At 39.8% G+C, this 25,511-nt stretch overlaps 1 protein-coding gene across 3 annotated transcripts; it reads right to left on the bottom strand.

Moving 5' to 3' along the window:
• Window positions 1-155: 155 nt before the first annotated feature.
• On the bottom strand, window positions 156-25,511 carry MED1 (mediator complex subunit 1). Of its 3 annotated transcripts, XM_058705733.1 has the most exons (17): window positions 25,294-25,511; window positions 22,492-22,598; window positions 20,276-20,354; window positions 16,554-16,608; window positions 16,318-16,450; window positions 15,573-15,601; window positions 12,833-12,904; window positions 12,146-12,220; window positions 11,626-11,699; window positions 11,177-11,266; window positions 9,684-9,795; window positions 8,678-8,802; window positions 8,298-8,416; window positions 6,855-7,056; window positions 5,217-5,312; window positions 4,993-5,098; window positions 156-3,664 (listed from the first exon to the last, which is right to left on the bottom strand). In XM_058705733.1, the coding sequence occupies exons 1-17, from the start codon at window positions 25,316-25,318 to the stop codon at window positions 412-414; spliced, it is 4,752 nt and encodes a 1,583-aa protein (XP_058561716.1). In that variant the 5' UTR covers window positions 25,319-25,511; the 3' UTR covers window positions 156-411. The 3 variants fall into 3 exon arrangements, with proteins under 3 accessions (XP_058561716.1, XP_058561717.1, XP_058561719.1); XM_058705734.1 differs by lacking the exons at window positions 16,318-16,450; window positions 22,492-22,598; window positions 25,294-25,511 and having other exon boundaries at window positions 20,276-20,355; XM_058705736.1 differs by lacking the exons at window positions 16,318-16,450; window positions 16,554-16,608; window positions 20,276-20,354; window positions 22,492-22,598; window positions 25,294-25,511 and adding an exon at window positions 16,038-16,277.

Raw genomic sequence — 25,511 nt, 5'->3', positions numbered from 1 at the left:
TTTTTCATTTGCTGCCCAGCCCTTCAAATACATGCACTAAAATGAGTTAAAACATGGCCTAAAAATGGAAAAAGGGGAAAAAAATATATATATGAATATTTCCCACAAAACTGTTTCCCACCCTTCCCTCTCCTTATGCCCCACCCACCCCCTCCCTTTCATAAGCAAGTATTTTAACTTTTTTTTTCCTTTTATCTGGCAAAAGAAAAAGTGATTCTTGGTAACCAGAATCAAACCCTATGGTCTCTTTAGTTGGGTCTGGCTATGCCTTTCTAAATTCACCCAGCTCGGTGTCAAAACCATGCCATTTAAGATTCTTAAACACAAAATCAGACCTGCCTAACTCACCCCTTATGGTGGTGTGCCTATAAACTTAGTTATTCTCTGGCCACTTTTGTCTTAAAAAGGTTCCTAATTGCCAATCAGGGCCACATCCATAAGATCGTCATCTTCCTCCCCAATCATAAAGTCAGGGCTGAGCCTTGAGGGCCTGTCTGTAGATAAAATTGTGTTACTTGTCATAGACAAGGACTGGTCTGAAGAGATGGGTGATTTAGACCAACTCTCTGGCTTGAGACTATGAGATTTTTTCTTGTCTCGGTCTTTGTCCCGGTCCCGGTCTCGATCTTTGTCTTTTACTTTCTTCTTTTCTTTTTTGTGCTTCTTATGCTTTTCTGTGCTGTATTCTGGAAGTGGTCGGATACCATCATCTGAGCTGGGACTGTTCTGATAAGATTTTTCCGCTATGGAGGAGCCTGACTCACTTTCACTGTCCAGATTCTGGGGAGTATATGCTGGTGACTTACTATGGCTAGGAGAGCCACGCTCATGCTTTGGAGTGGAACCACTGATGAGTGGAGAGCCATAGTTTTTGGAAGAGGCCATCTGAGGCCTGAGCCCTTCTCCACTACTTTCCCCAGGTTTCTGCAAAGTCACTTTGGCTTTAATGCTGGGGGAACCCCCATCATGCTTGCTGATGATAATTTTTGCCACACCTGTGCTCCCCACATTTTTTGACTCTGAGGTCTTCTTAGACGAATCCACTGAGCCCCCCGAGGTGGAAACCTTGGATTTTTCTTTATCACTTTTCTCACGCTTACCCTGGAACTCTCCTCCTGACATGTTATGTTTGGAGGACATAGGATGGCTAGAAGAATTTGTGCTCACCCCCATCTGGCCATCCATTGGGTCTTCACCTCCAGGGCCACTGGTGACAACCCCATGCTTCAGTTTATCTATGACAGCTGTTAAGGACGGCTTCTTATTTCTGCTGGGGGATTTCCCTTTGGAACTCCCATGCTGGTTCTGAGAGGAGGACATGGAAGAGCCACTTGAAGAAAAGGAAGAGGAAGATGCTGTACAAGAATTAGATGATGGGGGAGTTTTCTGAGACAATGAGCCTGAGGATCCTAACCCTGAAGATGACTTCATGCCAGTGCCTGAACTAGTTCCAGACAAATGAGAACCACCAGAACCTGAACTGATGGGGGACTTGGCTTTAGAAGATGGGGGAGTCCCAGGGACAGGCTTCATTGGAGAGGCAAGCTTATCAGAGCCTCCAGGTGGCCTTGAATGAGAAGGGGATATGTTTGGTTTACTTAAAGAGGGATTCATAAGTGAAGATGGCTTCCCTTGAGGTTTCATTTTAGTGCTGCTGGAGCCACTGCTCAGTCCATGCTTGGTAATGGGAGAGGAGCCTGGCTTCCCCCCAGACTGGGATGAATTTTTAGACTGGCTAGATCCAGTAGACCCTTGGCTAGAATATACACTGCTACTTAACTTGGAACTTGAAGAACCTTCTGATTTACTGCTTTTCATCTTGCCTGAGTTGGAAGCAGAAGATGAGGAAGAAGAGGAGGAAGAATGGCTATGGTGGCTTTTACTGCCTGAGGAAGACACAGAGCCACTGCTGGTATACTGACTATGGGAGGAGGGCTTGCCCACCATCACGGTGCCTTTAGGAATCTGAATAGTGATCTTGGGAATAGGTGGTGTGGCAACACCTGGGGGAGTCTGCGATCTTCCTGAACTGCCTGGAGATTTGGATCCACCTGTACTGGTAGGTGGGGTGAAAGGTCGGTTAGAAGAACTGTGAGATGGAGACTTTCCCTCAGTGTCTGCCTTCTTTCGCTTTGGAGGCTTATCTTTGCTTTTACCATCGTTAGAAGGGGTCCGGCTGCGCTTCCCTGGTTTGCTATCTAATCCTGGCCCTGACAGACTACTATTACTGCTGCCATTGCCTTCCTTTACTCGCTTTTGAGTCTTTTCTTTCCCTAAGTCCCCAGTAGTCAATAAAGGACTCTGGCTACCACTGTGATGCTCCATGAGATCTGTAGGACCCAAAGCCTTACCAGCCACTGCTATAATACTGAAATCAACTGTGTCAGCTTGGCTATTGCCTTTAAACTTAGTCTCCCCATTATCACCTCCAAGCATTGGCACCCCCAAAGTATTTAGTGCCTGAGATGCAAATCCTTTGAAGTCATCATTATCTCCGCTTTGGCTACTTTCGTCAAAATATTCTTCTCCAAAACCACTTTGGCTCTGGCTGTTCAACAAATCAGGATTAAAATCTACTCCATCAGGAAAAAAATGATTGGTAGGAGAGTCACTACTGGGGCTTCCAGCAGCATCTGCAATTAGGTCAGCTGGATCTGTGTATGGATTTTCATTATTATTGGTTTGAAAGACATCAGGGTCAAAGAGGGCACTCTGAGAATGCCCAGAGCTCGAAGAATCTCGAACAGGGGTGCCAATGGGTGGGCAATCGTCACTAGTGCTGGGAAGCTTAGAGGCTTCTTCCGCAATGTCTGAAAGGATATCAGTTACATCTGGGCCAATGCTGTCTGAACTGGATAGCCGGACCATCCTTTGAATACTGGGCTGGGGGTGAGGTACTGGTTGTGGGTAAGTTGTTGGGGGAGTACTGCACTGGCTTGGAGCTGGAGTGATGTGTGGTGTATCCAGCGTGTCTGCTGTCATGTTGACATCAAAGATAGGGTTCTGTGAGTCAACATCCATTGAAAATAGCTCCCTCTGAAAGTCATCTTCAGTCTGGTGCTTGGGTTTGTCAGGTGGTAATCTTGATGACTTCTTCTTCTTTGTCTTGTTGCTTCCCGGGCATATTTCCATCCGGGGTGAGCCGGAAGAAGAGTTCTGCCTTTCTAAAGGGCTGCTTCCATAAAGGGTTGAGAAATCCTGGGCAGGATTATCTTTAAGAAGGTTCATGAGCATCGGGTGGTTCTTGGTGTTGCCGGCCATCGAAGAGACAGGTGGCGGCGTGTGATGAGGAGGGGTCGGACTCGAGCCAATGGTAGACCCCCCGTTCCCTGTGATTTGCAACAAACTGGTAAGAATTGGGTTCTGAGACACCTTGCTGAAGTCCTCCCCATGGCCCACCGACTCATGCCGATCTTTGATGCTCATGCTCATATTAAACAAGGTGGTAATGGGACCCCCCGGAAAGGTGTTGGTTGGTGTAGTGGTACCACTCATTGGGTTGTTGCCTGTGGTCATGCCATACCCTGGGCTGCTAGCCGGGGGCAGGTTCTTTTTCACCATGTCTTCAACTGTCTCTGCAATGAGGGACAGTGCTGGGGTGTCGGCCTGAATGGTTTCAGCTTTCCTCCGAATAGCCCTCATCGTCACAGGGATGGACATACATCTGTAAGAAAAGATGGAAAAAACAGTTACCAATGTACTAGCTGCTGAATGAAAACAATTTTTATTTGGGAGAACAGGCTTTAATTCTGCCTGAGTTTCAGACATGCCATCAAAAGTTTGCATTAAGCAATTTTCAGGTAAGGCAAGTAACCCAAAAGGCAGGAGTAGTTCTATAAAATGCCAGAGCTTTGAGCAAATTCATTCTAAAAAGAATCTGGGGGCGCCTGGGTGGCTCAGTCGGTGAGGCATCCAACTCTTGATTTCGGCTCAGGTCATGACCTCACAGTTCATGAGACTGAGCCCCACAATGGGCTCTGCACTGACTGCACATAGCCTGCTTAAGATTTTCTCTCTCTGCCCCTCCCCTGCTCGCACACACACCCTTTCTCAAAAAACTAAACTTGATAAAATAAGAACTTGTATTAGTAAGCAATCTCAACCTCTTCTGAAGCACTAACAAAAACCAACCAACCATAAACAGAGTCCAAATTAGATATCATACTAAACTAAAACTGATAACGAACTTGGTAAGAAAATGCCCTCCTTTTGGGGTTTCACATGTGACTAATGAGATTGCTATTTATCTTAATGAACCACTAGAAAAATTTCTTGACCCATCAAGTTCTAAGCTTTAATGGCTTAGATCATCCCAACACTATACTGTGAAAAATGCTATTATTGGTATAAAATCTTGTTTATTTTAAAGTAGTTTTTATCTTACAGATAAATTTATAAACATATTTTTGAAAACACTTTGCTCTAGAACATCGTAACAACCTTTCTTAAAAGACCAGATAGTAGTATTTTAGGCTTTTGAAGATCATATGGTTTCTGTCCAGCTGTTCTGCCATCTGAACTTAAAAGGCACCACAGACAATACGTAAATGAACAGACATGGCTGCGTTCCAATAAGATTTACTTACAAAATAGGCCACAAGTACCTACTCCAGAAAAATATCAAAATTACATACTAATGTTTCTGGGAAGCTGACTGCCTTAAGTATCTTCCCACATGCCACCATTTAACATATTACATATGTTAAAAAGTGAAACAAAAGATAAGTGAAAAAAAAATCTACATCTTATTTCAGCTCTCCCCCTAAAAGAACCCTAACACTGGGCCTAAAGTTACCTACCTTACTTCCTATTACTCTCATAATATTTAAAACACCAAAGCTCACATTGCTTTTGAATCCTAAAGCAGAGGAAGGTGAATTCAAAGCAGTGACTATATGCTCTCCTCCTAAATGTCCAGTTCAATCTAATACTGAAAACAGCACTCCTTATACTCCTCTTAATGGGACTCTGAAGGAAAAGGGCCAGTGCTACCTTTGAACAACTTTGGCAATGAAGTCATCTGTGCAGATGAGTGCATCTGACAGCCCCTTGTACAGTTTACAGCTCACATGTGTTGAGTCCTGTACATCCATAACCACTGAAAGACAAAATACATAGGAGGTATTTGAGAGAGACTCAGCTTCTGATTTTTCAAAAAGAAGATAAAGGGACCAAACCACTGCCCTAAGAGAAGTGCTAGCCCCCTCACAACTCACCACACACCAGGGAGTCATTCACAGGGTGCTGAAAAGATACACTGAAACGGGACTCTGAGAGGGGACACACTTCAAATTGGAGGAGCCCAGGAGAATCTAAAAAGCAAAGAAAAGGATCATAAAATAATCAACCAAATATTAGATACAAGTAAACACTAATCCCTAAGTATACAGAAATTCTGTCTCCTTAGAAACTAAATCCCACACGTTTTTTAACACACAAAACTTACTACATCATTCAGAGGTGATAGAAGGAATCAGATTCCAAGGACTATGCCAGCTTATGTTATAAATACTCCAAAACAAGCAACTAAACTTCCATTTTCTAAAATGAAAGCCATTTGATCCCTAAATTACTGGAGACCTTGACAGATATAAACACCTTGCCTTGAAAGTGAATTCTGAAAAGAAACTGGCCAAGTAGAGTTTTTCATTCTTTGTGATAAGCAGATATCCAGAACCACTATAATAAACCCTGCTTATCAGTGTTTGCAGATGTTAGCTATGCAACCCATAGTTTGGTAAGCAGGGATCTAGGGGCTATCATGTAAAATGATACAGTTATGCCGAATACACGTATGCAACTATCATCATAGGTTCTTAAGCCAAACATGCTGGCAGCCCAGAGATAAGGATCATGTACTTTCTTGGAAAAAAGCATATGCATCTCTGCAGGACTAACTTTGTAACTATCTTACGAAAACTAATATCCAGATGTCCTGAAACCATCTGGAGAATTCTCCCAGGATTCAAATACATGACATAGAAGGGTCATAAGCACACTTGCATGTGGTCAGTGCCATTACTCTAAAATTTCTCATTTTAAACCAGTTCTTATTCTCAAAAGTGCTATCTCCTGATTTAACTTCCCTGTTTCTTTTTGCCTACCACTTGTACTGATACATTTCTATTTGTGAAGTGCTTTACAACTAAGGTAAAAAATTAACTGTGGTTAACTAGAGCAGCCAAAATTCTTTTCAGGGATAGCAGGATGCAGTTTTCTAATAGCAAACTGCATTTGAAAAATATCAGCATTCAGAATCCTGGGAGAAAAAGCAAAGGGCACAGGTCTTACCCCCTTTTAAGCTTCAGTTCCCCCAAAGAATGGGGAGATGAAATATACTCAGGCAGGACTAAAAGCTGGGAAGCATTGTCCTAAACAACCTTGATTTAGATATCAAGAAATCGTCTCTGGGATGCCTGGCAGCACACGCGACTCTTGATTTCAGGGTTGTGAATTAAAGCCCCATATGGAGTGTAGAGATTACTTTAAAAAAAGGGGTGGGGAGGAAGAAGTCATCTCTTCCTACAGTGTCCCAAGTTCTACCTTACATATCTGCTATAAGATTCAGGCTCGTAGGTACCCAATTATATCACTGTATGCAGAGAAAGAATAAATTCATTACAAACAACTAGTGGTTTCCAAATGCCAATTTATTGATGAGTTCTATCATAACTATTTGTGGAGCTTAAACTAGATTCCCAACTCCTACCACTGAGGTTCTATATCAATTTACTTGGGAACGGAAACCAGTTTTAAAAGTTCTACAGGGAATATAATAGGCCACCAATTTAGAGAACCACAAGAGTAATCAAGTTTCCATTTGCCAGTAACTGTATCAAAAGGAAAAGTAGTACCTTCTTTCAGAATAGTTCTTTTGACACAACTTCCTATTAGGGTGTTATAGGCCACTTGATGTCTGATCAGATTTAGGATCAGAGGGACTCGGCCAGGGTGCTGAAAGGTGATTTTGCTAACTAAGGTTCCCTGTAGACTTCTGCCATCTGGAAGAGGAGCATCCTTGTTGAGGAAATAGCAGTGCTGCTGACCTGGAAGAGCCTGGGCAAAAAGAACAAAAGAAACGAATGCTATTTACTCACCCATCATGCTTCAACCACAGAAGCTTGGGGGGGCGGGGGGGGGCAACCCACTTCTCAAAAATCAGCTGCAATTCCTTAGTGAATAATAAAACTCCACAGTGAATTATTTGGTCAGCTGATGTTATCAATTACTTGGCTGAAAAGACCTCTTTTTTGTAAATGTTCTGCTAGTGGTTTCCTAACCTAGCTAAAAAAAATTACCTCAGAAATCTGTTTAAGAAAGGTTCCTGAATTCTAAGTGCAAAATCTGTATTTTATTTTTTTTTTTAAATTTTTTTTTTTTTTTCAACGTTTATTTTATTTTTTGGGACAGAGAGAGACAGAGCATGAACGGGGGAGGGACAGAGAGAGAGGGAGACACAGAATTGGAAACAGGCTCCAGGCTCTGAGCCATCAGCCCAGAGCCTGACGCGGGGCTCGAACTCACGGACCGTGAGATCGTGACCTGGCTGAAGTCGGACGCTTAACCGACTGCGCCACCCAGGCGCCCCCAAAATCTGTATTTTAAATAAAACACCTTATATAATTTAATGCAGTCAGAATTTGGGAACTACTACTTTGGTCTAGACTATCATCAAACATTCAAATAAATTCAAGTCCAGATGAGGTTTTGGAACCTTCCTTAATTTATTCATACCAGGACTTTCTTTGCATGTACTTGAAGGATCTTTTCAGGTCATGACACTTGAAAGAATTAAACATTAAGAATTGTTAACATCTGGGGTGCCTGGGTGGCTCAGTTGGTTAAGTGACTGACTTCAGTCTAGGTCATGATCTCACGGTTCACGGGTTTGGAGCCCCATATTGGGCTCTGTGCTGACAAGCGCAGAGCCTGCTTGGGATTCTCTCTCCCTCTCTGCCCCTCCCCCACCTGCACATACTCGCTGTCTCTCTAAATAAATTAAAAAGAAAAAAAATTCTTAACATCTACTTAAAAGCTTGTAAAAGTTCAGGATACCATTATGAGACTTTCATCTGAAATTTTGGCCATGAAATGTACACTGTTATATCCTGACTTGGAAGCTCATGCTCTCTTTCTTCAGTATGTTTCAGAAATTTCCGTGATTTCCTGCCTGAATGAGGAACTAGGAAATGGCCCAGTAGTCCAAAAGGTATGTTTCTGACCTCAGTATTCCTATAAAGGAAGATTCTGATCCTGGGTTCAAATATAACCTACAACAATCTATAAGCCTTACTTACAGCATAAAATCGCATGTTGTGATTCAAAGGTATGGGGTCAGGGTCCTTTGACAGCTCAAATTGAGTGATTAATTCATAGAGGGGTACATAAGTTGGCTGAGTTTCAAACAATGGAATTCCTGGAAAAACAAGAATATAATGATCACAATAACATCAAAATGGTGACAGCTCTGTTTTCCCTTTGTGACTTCTATTTCATTCATCCATTTATTGAAAAAGCACTTACTAATAAGCATTTACTAATACACAGCACCATGACATTTATACCCATCAGTACTGTTTTGAGACCTGCAAGACTGAAGGAGGTCTAAAATAATCTGAATTTGAAGTTTGTTTTTTACACTTTTAACAAGTATTACCTCCTGATGCTTAAAACTCACCTGTGCAGTTCTGAAGTTTCTGAACAAATGCTCTAGATACTGGGATTGGCTGGGGAAATTTCAAGAAGAAACAGGCAGGAAGATCAACACTGTTGGCACTGGTGATTAAGGAGAAGGAGGGAGTCCTTCAGAAAAAAAAAAAAAAAAGAAGGGGGATGGTTGGATTTTGACTTGATACGAAAATAAAAAATCTAAACATTTGTTCTTAGACATGTCCGTATCATTTAACAAAAGCCTATCAAAAAAGTTCACTCTTTCAGGGGATGCCTGGGTGGATCAGTCATGTAACCGTCAGACTTTGGCTCAGGTCATGATCTCACGGTTCATGACTTTGAGCCTTGCATCAGGCTCTCTGCTGACAGTGCGGAGCCAGCTTGGGACTCTCTCTCTCTCCTCTCTTTCTCTGTCCTTCCCCTGCTATTCTCTCTCTCTCTCAAAAATAAACAAATATATATTTTTTTAATTTTACTCTTTTGGGGACACCTGCCTCAGTCAGAAGAGCATGCGACTCTTGATCTTGGGTCGTGAGTTTGAGCCCCACATTGGGTGTAGAGATTAGTTAAAATTAAAAAATAAATAAGATGTTAAAAAAATAATAGTTCACTCTTTCAACTTTCTTTCCCCAGTTCCAAAACATCCTATTCATTAACCCTTACGTACTTAATCAAACATCTATCCTGAGACAGGCTCTCTAGTTATTACTCCAATATGACTCCAAAACAATATAAATCCCATGATAACCTAAAAAACTGAAACAATCATTAAACCAAGGGAATTAGTACAGTTCTCCTCCTTCTCTGTCAGGATAGACAATGTGTTCTATAAGCAGACTTCAGACAGGAACATTCAAATAGATATTGAAAAGAGGAACTAAAGAGAGAAAATAAAAAGCCAATCTCTAGAAAGTTAAGTGAGAGAAGAGCCAAGTGAAAGTATTACTTATTTCATACCGGGCTTGAAGTTGGGAAAAATAAACTTTGCTACCCTGGAAGTATATTTAACTTACCATTTGTTGTCAACTGGATGTGACCCCATAATTAATGGTGCAATTGGAAGTTTATACATAGCAGATGTTCCTTCTATTGTCACTGATGCGTTCATGCCCAATGATCGAGGAACTGAGAATAGGAAAGAAAAGGGGTATTCTCCAAAGTAACACAAATTACAAGGATCTTAACATTTAAAAACAAAAAAAACAGACTACCTTCTGCATAATTTGTCAACCCTAATTTGTCAGATAACATAATACCTGTATGACTTAGAAGTTTGAGAAGCTGCCTTCTAACAACCAGTATTTCTGTCAGTAAATAAAACAAAATACAGGAAACCATATACTCCAAAGAAAAAAAATTTTTTTTAAATTTTTTAATGTTTATTTCCGAGAGAGAGAGAGCGAGCATGAGTGCGCACGCAAGCACGGGGGAGGGGCAGAGAGAGAGGGAGACACAGAATTTGAAGCAGGCTCCAGGTTCTGAGTGGTCAGCACAGAGCCCAATGCAGGGCTCAAATTCATTTACAGAGAGATCATGATCTGAGCTGAAGTCAGATGCTTAATGGACTGAGCCACCCAGGTGTCCCAATTTTTTATTTTATTTTTTTTTATTTGAGAGAGTACAAGTAGGGGAGAGGAGTGGGACAGAGGGAGGAGAGGAGAGAGAGAGAAAATTTTAAGCAGGTTCTCACGCTCAGTGCAGAGCCCGACATGGGGCTCAATCCCACCACCCTGGGACCAGGACCTAAGCTGAAATCAAGAGTTGGATGCTCAACCGACTAAGCCACCCAGGAGCCCCTTAAAGGCACATTACCGACATTTACTTATTTTCTCCAACTCCAGAATGCTTTTAAATAGAATTATGATTATAGGATAATCAATGACTAAAGTTATAAGGGAACCAAATGAGGGATTAGGCCATTTCTCATTTTGTTTTAGTATATTAAAAAGCAAATAGAGGGGCACCTGGGTGGCTCAGTCAGTTAAGTGTCTGACTCTTGGTTTTGGCTCAGGTCATGATCTCACATGTTTGTGAGTTGGGAGGTCTGCACTGTCGGTGCAGAGCCTGCTTAGGATTCTCTCCCCGCAGGCACATGCTCTCTCTTTCACTCTCTCTCAAAAAACATGAATAAACTTAAAAAAAAAAAAAAACAGAAAACAAAAAAAACCATCCATTATTGTAATTCTTTAGTAAGTTGGCTAATTTTTTCACCTTTAATGTTTAAAGGGGATTATTTCAAGACAAATGGTTTATATCCTTTCATTCATTCACCTACTTGTTCATAAGCACCTATTAAGTTTGTACTATTATGTATGTATGTATGTATGTATGTACATATGTATATACTTATGAGCGTGTGTGTGTTACAGATGCAAACTGAGAGAAACAGCAAACTTTGGTAGGGATGGCAAACCAGGAAATACACACAGGCTTGGGCGTTCAATTATTTTAAATATTTTTTAAACACTGAACAAAACCTTCAGTTGCTTTACAGTTAAAGCCTTACCATTATTCTCATGCAAAATGACGGGAGATGTAGTCTTATCATCCAGCAGATCAGAAGGAGAGGCATAGTACTTCAAGTTCATTAAATGACCTATGAAAAATAACACTTATCACTATATATTTATCAGGTAAATTAGAAATACAGAAAAACATTCCCATTTCTACAAAACTACATGAGAAAATAGTTTCATAAATAAGAGGATTCATGCTCCAAAGCAACTTATCAAATATAATGGAAGCAGAAGTATTAATTCTAGTGCCAACAATTTACTTCACAATTTAAAAATGTAAATGGGGGAGGGCAAGCATTGACACCTTGGAAACCATCTAATAATACACAAGTGACTGCTAGTTTTCTCCCTGTGCTTATAATCCCAAAGTGAAATTTAAGTAATGACCCCTTAACTAAAACTGAACAATTTTCTAAATAAGCAACGTAGGATCACATACCCCCACTTCTTGGAGTAAGATAGCCAACACTTCCATGAAGAATCTTATCCAGGGGACCAGCATTGGTTGCTTTCCTGTGAGAAAAATGATCTATGTTTGCTTGTATTTTAGCCCTGAAGGTATTAGTGCACAATGTATTAATGAGTTCAGCTGTTAAAAGTCTTACAATACTAATTTAATGACTCTTGTAACTGGGCATATAGCAATTGTATTTCACTTTCGAAGAGATCATTTACAAGTATAAACCAGTATGTAATACAGTGAACAAAAATTATAAGTAGACTATTATTTATAAGACCAGAGGCCAGGTTTGACAAGTCTTCAAATAAAACTGATGGAATACCAACGAACAACTTGGACATACCAATACTCAGAAAATGGAATGTGATCATTTGGGAAGTAAAATGAGATGGACAAGATATATGATAGAGGACCCTAGTAACACCCTAGATGAAAAGCATTAAGAACAAAGTACCCAGAAGGTACAATTCAACAGAATTGACACCTTAGCCAGTCTTACCAATACATAACTGCCATTTTAGATAGATCCTGTTCTAAGGATTGGAGAGCCAAGTACATTTTAGTCTTCAGTTTGCTAGAAAGTAGATGAAGAGAACAAGAGTTAGAGTTGAAAAACATACACACACACACACACAAACATTAACATTCCCTTGAAGGCAATTCTATTTGAAAGACCCAAGCTAGTTAACAGAACCCCAGGTAGGTTAAAAATAAAAATGATGATCAAGTTCAACAACAACTAATTTCTTTTCAGCCTAAAAATCATGTTGGGGCACCTGGGTGGCTCAGTTGGTCTAGCATTCGACTTTCGTTTAGGTCATGATCTCACAGTTCGTGAGCTGGAGTCCCACATCTGTCAGTACAGAGCCTGCTTGGGATTCTCTCCCCTGCCCCACTCTCTGCCCCTCCCCCACTTGCAGTCTCTTTCTCTCTCTCAAAATAAATAAACCTAAAAAAAATCAACATGTTGAAGACATCTCAAAGATTATAGTGTCTTTTAGCATTATATCCGTTAATGCAGATATTATTTATTTAAAATACCTTCAAAAGATATAAAGTTGGAAGCTATAGGTTGTCAGTAGGAGAAGAAATCACAAATAAGATAGGGCAGAAGACTCGGCAAATTTTTAAGCACAAGTATATTTATACGAATTTTTCCAACAAAAGCAAAAAAATAAATACTTACTTGTCCCCTGGAAGGTTATAAAGATTAACAAGACCCTTAAGGTGCTTAGAAAATTCATCAAAATTTTTTTCCCTATAAGGAGTTCAGGAAAGAAGGAGGAGAATAAAACACAATTACTACTCAATCTTAATGCAAAGTACCAAAAAATCATGGCTATATAAAACTAATTTTAATAATTTGCTTTACTCTTTTTTTTCCCCCCAGCCAAAGTTTTCTAGCATCAATCAAAAGTAGCAAAAGAAGGGGCACCTGGGAGGCTCAGTCAGTTAAGCATTCAACTCTTGATTTCAGCTCAGGGCATGATCTCACAGTTTTTGAGTTCGAGTCCTGCATTGGGCAGAGTCTGCTTGGGATTCTGTCTTTCCTTCTCTCTCTGCCCCTTCCCAGCACACGCGCACACACACACACACACACGCGTGCTCTCTCTCAAAATAACTAAGGTTAAAAAAGGGGCGCCTGGGTGGCTCAGTCGGTTAAGCGGCCAACTTCAGCTCAGGTCACGATCTCACGGTCCATGAGTTCGAGCCCCGCATCGGGCTCTGGGCTGATGGCTCAGAGCCTGGAGCCTGCTTCTGATTCTGTGTCTCCCTCTCTCTCTGCCCCTCCCCCGTTCATGCTCTGTCTCTCTCTGTCTCAGAAATAAATAAAAAAACGTTAAAAAAAAAAAAATAAGGTTAAAAAAGAAAAAAAAAGTAGCAAAAAAAAGTTTCCCTTTCTCCTTCCCATTTTTCTGGAGAAGGTACTTGTAAGCAGTACAAAAGAGTCAAAAAGACCTAATAGTTCATATATTACAGTAATTTGCTCCTACATAATGAGACTTGGTTTAAATAAATCACTTTCTGGGGCGCCTGGGTGGCTCAGTCGGTTTGGTGTCTGACTTCAGCTCTGGTCATGATCTCACAGTTCGTGGGTTCGGGCCCCGCATCGGGCTCTGTGCTGACAGCTCAGAGCCTGGAGCCTGTTTCGGATTCTGTGTCTCCCTCCCTCTCTCTCTGCCCCTCCCTGGCTCCCACTCTCTCTCTCAAAAATAAATAAACATTAAAAAATTAAAAAATAATAAATAAATAAATCACTTTCTTTTCCTCTTAATATGTAACTGAGATGATTGAATGTTGTGAGGGAAAAAAAAACTTTTGATTGGAGGAAATGGAAGTCAAATAAATTTGGAAAATAGAATACTTGCATGCATATGGCAATCTAAGGGCAGAGAGGAAAATGAACACTAGGAGAGAGATGAGGGGCCTGGAGAAAAGGAGATGAGCACTATGGAGGCAAGCCACATATTCGAGAATGTTCCTATGACGAGATCTGCCCCAGAAAAAAGAAAACTACTACCTAGACCCCTTGCTTCCTAGAACCCAATATTCGGGTTTGGATTCTTAGTCAATTAGGCTCTGTGGGCAGGCTCAGGAATCCAACACAACTCAACAACTCTAATTCTCTGTTATCTTATTTCAAATTTAAAAGAAAAAGAAAAGTTTCTTGAAGGCTAAATTGCCCAACCAATGTCAGATATTTGGTCAGGCATTTATTGAGCAAATATGAGCACTTACTACCCAAAATGCCATGAAGATAGTAAAAAGAAACAAGAACAGCAGCAAAATAAACCCTCTACCTTAAAATTATCACCTATACAAAGTGACTAAAAATTGCACACAAGGGCTAATATTCTTTCTGAAGTTCCCATTTCAAAACATGCTTACAAATTAACTTTAGAACACCACCAGTTAGTTCATAAATTGGTGCAGTCTCCTACTCCAGGATTAGAACCAGAAGTATTGGCTTTCTGGACTATTCTGGTAACACACCTGTTGCTAGACTTATAAAAAGGTTTTTATGTTGCATTGCAATTTTTAAAAGGTGGTTCAAACTTGGCACATTTGGCTAGAAACACATTAAAATGATTACTGCAAAGGCCGACTGTAAAACTTATTTCCTCACTATTAACACCTTAAGACATTTCCACGTAGTATCTGAGAACTTCGCTATATTTAAAACATAAAATTGATGTAATGACTTTTTCAAAATCCCAGAAAGTAAATTTCCACTCAATTTAAAGGGAAAGGATAATCCAGAAGGAAATGCCATTAACTGCTAAGAAACTCTTCAAGCCTAGTGCTTTTCCTATGATGGGAGTTTATCACACATACACCTTAAATGTAAGACAGTTTTTCTCAAAATTAAAGTGAAAATAAGTTCTTTTCATGACATAGACTCAATTCTCTCAAGCCTTCTCTCATTCAATAATTAGTTTCTATTTATTTTTGTTGCACACAGAATTTTTGAGGCTAGATCAGTTTTTCAACCAGGCGTGATTTTGCCCACCAGGGAACATTTAACAATATCTAGAGATATTTTTTATTGTCACAGGTCAGGAGATAGATACTACTGGCAACTAGTGGCGGGGGGGGGGGGGGGGGGGGGCAAGAATGTGGTTAAACATCCTACATTGCACAAGGCAGTCCCCTATAGCAAAGAATTTTCCAATCCAAACTGTCAATACCGCCAAGGTTGCAAAATCCTGGGACAGACTAAGTTGAGAAACCAAGCTAAGTCCATACTGAAAGTGAACAAACATAGACTGAAAAATCTTGACCTAAGAAAATAAGTATGTTCCTCAGGAGAGTAAATTTTTTCTTTTCTTTTGATAAAGACAATAACTTCTGACCAGCCTCAAGACCCAACTATAAAGAACAGCATTGTCTGCCAGTATCAGGGAACATAAACATCATTTGCTTACCTTAGTTGCTGTACAAGTTCTGGACAGCTCTGAAATTAAACAAATCATGTTAAAACTTTAAACTACTTTAAGGCCTTTGAAGACATCAAAAGTTTTTCTCTTTTATTAATAGCACATGCTTTATAACAACATTAAAACTACAGATGATCCTTACATTAAGATATCAAAAAGCATCTTCTTTCTACTTGGTAAACCATGGGGCTGGGGTGGAAAATTCAAGATCAAAGTATATGAACTAGTTTATAATGGAATCAACTTTCAGTAGTTTGTTTAAAACAGTAGGACCTCTCTTTAATGCCATCCTTGGAGTCCACATTCAACTGTCTTGGTTACACACATTAAACATTCATCTCTATTACAAGATTTTTCAGAGACATTAGTTATGTACAAGATTATCTGTCCTTTTTGATTATTAGCTCTTTGAGGATAAGAACTTTAAGTTATTTATCTCCATATCCCCAGCACCTATTGTTCAATTGCGGCTCATGTTTGTTGATATGAAATGGAAAGGGTTCCTCTAGCGTCTCCACTTGTCAAAGCCTTTGGATGATGTCAGAGATGGACCCATGTTATTCTAAATTCCATTCTAGAGCTATTGATATTACATTACAGCCCATCACATCATCTCTACAGTGGCTCATGAAAAAACCTAAGCCCAAGCTATTTCAAACCCCAACAATTCATTTTAAAATTAATGTCCCTAAGTAAACCCCACAGATTCCAGTGAAATATCAACAGCACATACCACAGGATTCTCCCCATGGTGAGCCACTTTTACATCACAAAGCTGTCCTGCAGGATCTAACTGCACTTCCACATAGAACATATCTGACGTGATGTAACATTCAGTGCCACTGGCACTGAGATGAGAGCCCAGTCTAGCAGGAACAAATCAAAACAAAAATTAATAGAAGACACATAAATAAAGCCACCCAAAGTCAACACTAAGTTAAATACTTCTGCCTAAGATAGACTACTTACCCATTCTGTCTTGCTATGGACTCCAAACGGTCAGTCATTGCTGGTAAAGATGTTACTAGGAAAGGGTAAAAAAAAAAAAAAAAAAGGAAATCACAAAATGCTCCAAATAACTTAAATTTTATTTTTCAAAAACCAAAACATCCTAAGGAGTATATCCATACATTCAAGCCATTACATCCAACAGTTCAAATGCTTAGAATTTCTGTATGTTCATTAGTTAAGACTTAGCTGTGACCTAAATAGTAAGGGTCAAAAAAAAGATCTCTTTGAGGAACACTTGGCTGACTCAGTTGGTGGAGCATGCGACTCTTAATCTTGGGGTTGTGATTTTGAGCCCCAGTTGGGCACAGAGCTTACTTTAAAAAGATCTATTTGAGGGGCTCCAGGGTGGCTCAGTCAGTTAAGCATCAACTCTTGGTTTCGGCTCAGGTCATGATCCCACGTTTGTGGGTTCAAGCCCCACGTCAGGCTCTGTGCTGACATCTCAGAGCCTGGAGGCTGCTTCGGATTCTGTGTCTCCCTCTCTCTCTACCCCTCACCCACTCGTGCTCTGTCTCACTCTTTCTCAAAAATAAACATTTAAAAAAAATTAAAAAGATCTATTTTGGGGGCACCTGTGTGGCTCAGTTCAGTTAAGCCTCTGACTTCAGTTCAGGTCATGATCTCGTAGTTGGTGAGCTCAAGACTCAAGTCAGTTTCTGTGCTGACAGCTCGGAGCCTGGAGTTGGCTTCGGGTTCTGTGTCTCCCTCTCTCTCTGCCCCTCCCCTGCTCACACACTCTCTCTCTCTCTCTCAACAATGAATAAATGTTAAAAAAAAAAAAAAAAAAACCTAAAAAAAAAAGATCTATTTGGAGCACCTGGGTGACTTAGTTTAGCATTCAGCTTCAGTTCAGGTTATGATCTTGCAGCGTGTGGATTCAAGCCCCACATCGGGCTCTGTGCTGACAGCTCAGAGCCTGGAACCTGCTTCGGATTCTGTCTCCCTCTCTTTCTGCCCTTCCCCTGCTCTTGCTCTGTCTCTCTCTCAAAAATAAATACACATTTAAAAAAAAAAAAGATCTATTTGAAAAAATTATCGGACCTTTTTCCTCTCCCTTTTGCATTACTCATTTGGGACAAGTTATCTTTAACTTCAAAAAGACACATGTATCTGCTAATGTTAGAATAAGGAAGATTAACATCAAAACTAAAACCAACATAAAGAAATATTCAATATTCATAGCACCATTATTCACTACAGCCAAAAGGTGGAAGGAAACCCAAATGTCCATTCATGAATGGAGGAATAAAAATGTGGTATATACATGCAAAATATTACTTAGCTTTTTAAAAAAATGTTTATTAATATATTTTGAGAGAGCTGGAATATAGGATCAGAGAAAGAAGGAGAGAGAGAATCCCAAGGAGGTTTTGCACTATCAGTGCAGAGCCTGACCCGGGGCTCATTCCTATGAACTGTAAGATCATGACCTGAGCTGAAATCAAGAGTCGGATGCTTAACTGACTGATCCATTCAGGCACCACTATTTAGCTTTTTTTAACAGAGGTAATTCTGATACATGCTACAAAATGGATGAACCTTGAAGACATTATGCTAAGTGAAAAGTCAGTCACAGAAGGACAAATACTGTTTCATTCCACTTACATGAGGTATCTAGAGTAGACAAATTCTTACAGAGAGAAACTAGAATGATGGTTACAAGGAGTTGAGGAGAGGGAGAAAGGAGAAATTACTGTTTAATGAATACAGGATTTCAGCTTGGGAAGATGAAAAAGTCCTGAAGATGGACAATGGTAGTGATGGTTATGTAGCAATGTGAATGTACTTAATGCCACTCAACTATAATTTTAAATGGTTCAAATGGTAAATGTTATGTTATGTATATTTTACCACAGTTAAAAAGTTAACAGCCTCTGCCTCTACATACCATAGTATTTCCACAGATTGGGAAGGGCTACCAGTTTTTTAACATTGAGACTCTATGTTGAGTTGGAAGAAGCAAAAGTGGGATTCTCTACATTTTGATGAACAAGGATTCTTAACCATCAGAAAAGGAAACATTAGAAGGGGCAATGAAGGTTGTAGGCACCTACTCTCAGACTTGAGATGTCAAAGAAAACCCAAGGGGTGGGGGTGGGGGGGAACTATTCAGCTGAATCAAGTTCATTTGTGATGGATCAGAGTAAAATCTGTTTTTTACTTTCATTTCTCCCCCAAAATACACAGAACTAGTAATTATAATCATAAATATTCAAGCTCATGATTTAAATTTTATTTGCTTTCCTGAAAACACTGTCCATAACAATGTAAAAATCCTTTAGAGTTAAAATGTCCATTTTCTTATTGCAAGTTAATTAGAAGAGAACATCTGAAATAGAGTGCCTGGATGGCTCAATCAGTTAAGGATCTGACTTCAGGTCATGATCTCACAGTTCAAGAATTCAAGTCCCATGTTGGGCTCTGTGTTGACAGCTCAGAGCCTGGAGCCTGCTTTGGATTGTGTCTCCCTCTCTCTCTCTGCCCCTCCCCTACTTGTGCTCTTTCACTCTCAAAAGTAAATAATAAAACATTATAAAAAGAAACTGGGGGCGCCTAGGTGGCTCAGTCAGTTAAGAGTCTGACTTTGGGGGCGCCTGGGTGGCGCAGTCGGTTAAGCGTCCGACTTCAGCCAGGTCACGATCTCGCGGTCCGTGAGTTCGAGCCCCGCGTCAGGCTCTGGGCTGATGGCTCGGAGCCTGGAGCCTGTTTCCGATTCTGTGTCTCCCTCTCTCTCTGCCCCTCCCCCGTTCATGCTCTGTCTCTCTCTGTCCCAAAAATAAAATAAAAAACGTTTAAAAAAAAAAAAAAAAAAGAGTCTGACTTTGACTCAGGTCATGATCTCACAATTTGTTCGTTCAAGCCTCGCATTGGGCTCTGTGCTGACAGCTCAGAGCCTGAAGCCTGCTTTGGATTCTGTGTTTCCCTCTGTCCCTCCCCCGCTTGCACGGTCTCTCTCTCCCAAAAATAAACATTAAAAAAAAAAGAGAGAACATGTGAAGAAAAAGAACTTTCCCTTGCTATCTTTATAGTTACCCTCCATCAACTATCTTTTGAGTCTCTACCAGTCTCCCAAATAGGATCAAAAATAAATGTTTCAAAAATTCAGGTGAGATCTCATCTTGGGGTGCCTGGGTGGCTCAGTCAGTCGGTTAAGCATCTGACTCTTGATTTCAGCTCACATCATGATCTCACAGTTCATGAGTTCGAGTCCCACATCTGGCTCTGCACTAACAGTGCAGAGCCTGCTTGAGATTATCTTTCTCCCTCTCTCTCTGCCCCTCCCCTGTTCTCTCTCTCTGAAAAAATTAACTAAAAAAAAAAAAAAAATTAAGAGGTGGTCTCAACTCCATAGTGAAAACAAGAACACCACCTAGCAAAGAAAGTTTATCTATCTCAATTTATATTTCTCATGTAAGTATAAAACAGTCTTTATAAAAACTGGGCATTTTAAGAAAGCATATTTCAGGGGTACTTGGGTGGTTCAGTTGGTTGAGCTTCTGCCTTCGGCTCAGGCCATCATCTCCCAGTTTGTGAGTTCAAGCCCCACATTGGGCTCTCTGCTGTCTGTGCAGAGCCCACTTGGGATCCTGTCTCCCTCTCTCTGCCCCTCTCCCTCTTGCTCTCTCTCAAAAATAAACATTAAAAAAAAAAAAAAGCATATTTCAAACATGTTTACAAACCTTTGAGAGCTTTCTGCAATGTCTCCAGACAGCTGACCAAATGTTGATGCCCTCCAGAACTCATCACAACCCTCTTCTCCTATAATAAGTAGGAAAACATTCAAGATAGAAATTAACCAAGCCAACAGTGTTTCAGGTAAATGGACTTATCCTAGTAGTAATATTTCAGGATAATCCTCAGACTATATGCTATAGGTCTATATACTCTATATTCTCTATATACTCTGATAATCTATAGACTCCTGTTACTCTGTCTATCCTTCCACAGGAGGAAAAGTTCATAAACATGGATACATCCATATCCACATACATGAAGGTAGAAAAAAGTATACCCAGATCTTATTTTAGATTAGGAAGAATCAAATACAATAAATGAGATCAGCTTCCTGCAGAAGTAACTACATCCTAAATTTAGTTAGTTAAATAGGGTGGCTCAGGAGATCTGGCAATTCCCTAACCTAACAAGGTGATTTCTGTGTAATCTAAGAAATATAACCAGACCTTAGTAAAATTAGAGTAACTCTAAAAAACAGAACGTGTAGTCCAGAAAAAGGGACTCCCAAAGAACAAAAGATCTGACATAGTTTTTCTAACTCTATCCAAAGAAGAAGTTCCTCTCTGCACAACATTCTATTCTCTAGAAATGTGAGCAGCTTTATAATACAAAGATAGTTTTTCAGGCCTTTCCATGTCCTAAATCTCTCTTTGTTCTAAGAAACAAACAAACATCTGATTAATAATCTGGCTTCCCTTGTATCTTGAATAGATAAGGGGTTGCTCTGCACAATGGTAACCAATATTCTGGTAACTGGAAAGATAAACTCTCTGTGGTAGATTAATAAATTGGAATTCTGATTTACATTTAGTCTACTGAGATTTTGTTACTATGTCAGTTGTTGAAAACTCTTCAAAGTCTTAATACACCAACAAAATTAGGTTTCTGACTCTGCAGAGTGAGAAGCAGACAGTAGAAGCTATGGTGCCCAAAAACCAAGACACTGGTACCCCATGAGAGGGTCTTAGTAGCCATCTCGAATTCCTCTATCTCATGATGTCTAATGACAATATCATTTACAGAGCATGTTTCCAACTAGAATATGACTACCTTGTAGTATAAAAATGACAACCTCTGAATCCTCAGACAGGAAAAATAGCCATTCTTCTTTTTAAAACATTAAAATATACATATATATTTTATGTACATAATCCTCAGCCAAAGGATATACATATATTTCTCGAATTTAGTTACATAAATCTTTAAGCAACACCACACTTTAATATCCATTATCTCACTCAATCCTCAAAATAAAACTATGTGGAAAAGCAAACTGGTATTGTGTGCCTCTATTTCCAAATAAGAAAACTGAGACCCAGTAAATAATTTGTTCAAAGTCACATAGCTACTAAGAACTTCAAATATAGGTCTTTTGACAGCAAATTTAGTTCTTTTGCTGGAGCTATACTGATATGATTACATTAAACACTAATAAATCTATTAAACTGAACTTACTATGGACCCAAATTAAGACTTGATGGGGAGGAGGGGGTACTTTCACTGAAGTATATAACATATATACAGAAAAGTATATGAATCTTAAGTGAAGAGATCCATGAATGAATCACCACAAAGTGAACCCCCGCCCCCCCCCCCCCATCATTACCCAGGTCAAATCACAGAAGTAAAGTTTTCCTACATCATTTGACTACCACTGGAATCACATGAATGAACTTTTAACATCCAGTCACTACCCCTTATCTTCTACTTAACTTCCATTTAAGGGCTCCCCATACTGATAAATGACTCAAGAAGTAGTAGTTGACAGAGTGAACAGGTGAAGCTTATTAAGAATTAATCGCAAACTCTACTAGCAGTGTAGATACATGAAAATACTATCACATTAGGCTCAAGGAGCTTAATAGCAAGTGAAGAACAAAGGTCTCCCTACATCAGTCTATCATATGTGTCTCTCCTAGGTGTATTTCTAAGCACCTTTGCCTGAAGTACCCCAGTGTACTATAGCTCATGATTAACATAATTTTATAAACAGAACTTCTTAGGTAGACTCAAGTTGATGTGCACCAGGTACTCAGGTGTTTTGTGATAAATAAGACTGAGGACACACTATAATAATTGGTTTGAAAAAGTCTACATGGGGAGCTTAGCTTATTAAATAATTATCTAAGCACAACACTTTATCCACCACCATAATCCTCACCATGACTTGACGCACAAGCTTAATGGTTTCACTCCAAGGTCTATTTTGGTTAAATTTTGCATGTAGCCGTTCCAAGAGAGAACTCATCTTACTCAGCTTCTCCGACTCTACGATACAAATTAGAAAACATCATTAGAAACTCTTTCAAGACATTTCAATTCTTCTTGCAAAAGAAACCCCCATACCTCATCCTTGGTAAGAACTCAGTTAAAATATTTTTCAATATCATTTACTTCAAAACATACAAATAATTTATTTTTAACAAGACGACACAGAAATTGGGGTCTAAGGAACTCCTTAAAACATAACTGGTTTCTATTCAGTCTTTTAATGAAAACCAAAAAAAGAATCACCTCTAATCATGTTTCAGGATCAGGACTACAATTTAGTGACAAAATCATTTCATGATATACGTAGAGCATACATTTGAACATGGCCTTACTATGGTTAGTTGGTTTTCTTTTTTTTTTTTTTTTTTTTTTTTTTTTTTTTAATTTTTTTTCAACATTTTTTATTTTATTTTTGGGACAGAGAGAGACAGAGCATGAACGGGGGAGGGGCAGAGAGAGAGGGAGACACAGAATCGGAAACAGGCTCCAGGCTCCGAGCCATCAGCCCAGAGCCTGACGCGGGGCTCGAACTCACGGACCGCGAGATCGTGACCTGGCTGAAGTCGGACGCTTAACCGACTGCGCCACCCAGGCGCCCCGGTTAGTTGGTTTTCAATGTGAAATACAGGCTTTTTAAATTTTTTGATGTAACTCTAATAGATCAATATATAAGTATTATCAAGAAAACAGGCTGTATTTGTCATTTTGATTTTTCAAACTAAACCTATATGGATAGGAAATATGTCAACAACTAAAGGATAAATTTCCGATAGAGGTAAGAGAAAGGTAGAAAAGACCTCGGTTTCTGTCCTGTGAGTGAACAAAGCTCTTATGCTCTCCAACCCCCTTAATTTTTATTACTGAATTATAATTTTCATTATTGAAATTTAGTCGATTTTTATTTTTGAAATGTTATTACATTTATTATTGAATGATAGTTTTTATTGTTTTATTATTGAAATATAGTTTTTATTTTTATTTTCATTAAATTTTTACTTTTGAAATATAGCTGATCCTTCCTCTAATTGGTGTACTTCTAGTATGAGCAAGGACCTGTATTAGAGACCACTGGCAATACAAAAACTTGCAATATGGAGTGCCTGGGTGGCTCAGTCCGTTAAGCGTCCAACTCTTGATTTCAGCTCAGGTCATGATCTCATGGTTTGTGAGACTGAGTCCCACATCTGGCTCTGTGACAATGGAGCCTGCTTGAGATTCTCTGCCTCTCTCTCATGCGCTCTCAAAAAAAAAAAAAAATGAATAAACTTAAAAAACACACACATGCAATATGTCTGAGATGACATCTGTGAGGGCTTTTAAAATTATTATTACTGAAATATAATACGAGCAAGGACATGTGCTAGAGACTGCTGGCAATGCAAAACACACAATACGACTAAGATGACATCTGTGAGGGGGTGTACATAAGTTAAAGTGGAAATAACCATGACACAGAGCAAAATGAGATATGCTGTTAAAAACAGAAACACATTACTACTCAAATGCAAAAAAGGAAAAGTTCATTATTAGTTGTGGAGATATCACAAAAAAAGTGACAGTTGATGTTGACATTGAAAGATGAATACAATGTCAGCAATCAGAGTTAAGGCACTGGCATTTTCTAAATCAAAATTCAAACTCCTTCCAATGTCCTCATATCCTGGAAAACTGGTTTGAGGACTGTTTCAGCCAGTTTATATAGTTTTGAACACATTGTTGGCAATTCCCACTTCCAAGATTCACTCATTCAAGCATTATTTTATGTGCTGGAGATACATTAGTGAGCAAACTACATGAAATTCCTGTCTCGAGTTTCCTTTTTACACTCATCAGTCCTCTGCACCAAAGGATATACTTTTCTTCTTCCTCTTCTTTAAAATACACTCTCCACCCCCCTTTTCCTTAAGAAGCCTGATGATAAGTACTTTATACGAATGCTCAAATCAAACGCTCAAATCAAACACGTTCTGGGTCAGGGACTACACAACCATGAGTAAGGCAAGGCCGCTGATCTAACAAAGCTCAAAGTGGAAAAGATGGATAAACACTGATACAGTGATTCTTATTAACAGAACTATATCCAAAATACTAAGGAAGCCGTTAAGAGTGTAAAACTTTATAGATTCTAGGTAAGATTCCAACAGAAAAGTTGTTTTTCAGCAGTTGTTAATATAGCCATTGAAACGATAAATTCAACGCATTTTACAAATACACAATAGTACAAGGTTTGACCACTGTGACATTCTATGGAACTACTGGCTTTTAAAATCTTAAGGTCCTATCATTTCACTCACGCCGAAACATCCTCCAATATTTGACACACAGCTTTATATCATTACAGTAATATAATTATATTTTTAAACGTCATTATTCAAACATCCCTTCTAAAACAAGGTGTAAGCAAATTATAGATTCACTCGCCTGGTCTTCCATTAACTCTAGGTTAAAAACGTCCTGAGGCCCAAATGATTGCCCCTAGCTAAGCAGGAAACCTTCACAGAAGTTGGGAGCCCGCATCACCCCAAAGTCGGAGTCCTTCACCGCCAAAGAAGGCACAGTCAGAATCTAAAACTGACACCTATCCCGCCTCCTGGACTCCACGACCTCGGGAGCGTAGGCCCCCCAGCTTCTTCCACAGATTGGCTCCCCAAAGCTGTGTCCCGCCCCCTGCTTTCCCCCTCAAGTCACTCACCCTCGGTTTCCCCCTGAGCCTTCATCCTGACGGTGGGAAGGTCCTGAGTCCTACACAAGAGGATAAGCCCTCCCCCACCACTAACGAGGGAACCAAGTTGGTTCGGGCTCTCGGGACGCAGGGCACCAGCCGTCCCCACTCTTCCCAAGAAGGCTCAGTCTGAAGTCCCCGGCGGCAAGAGAAGGGTGCTCCCGGCCGCCGCCATTTTCCCCACGGAA

This window comes from Neofelis nebulosa, chromosome 16 (genome assembly GCF_028018385.1).
Source record: "Neofelis nebulosa isolate mNeoNeb1 chromosome 16, mNeoNeb1.pri, whole genome shotgun sequence".
Lineage (NCBI taxonomy): Eukaryota > Metazoa > Chordata > Mammalia > Carnivora > Felidae > Neofelis > Neofelis nebulosa.
This window is presented reverse-complemented; position numbering and strand designations above follow the sequence as displayed.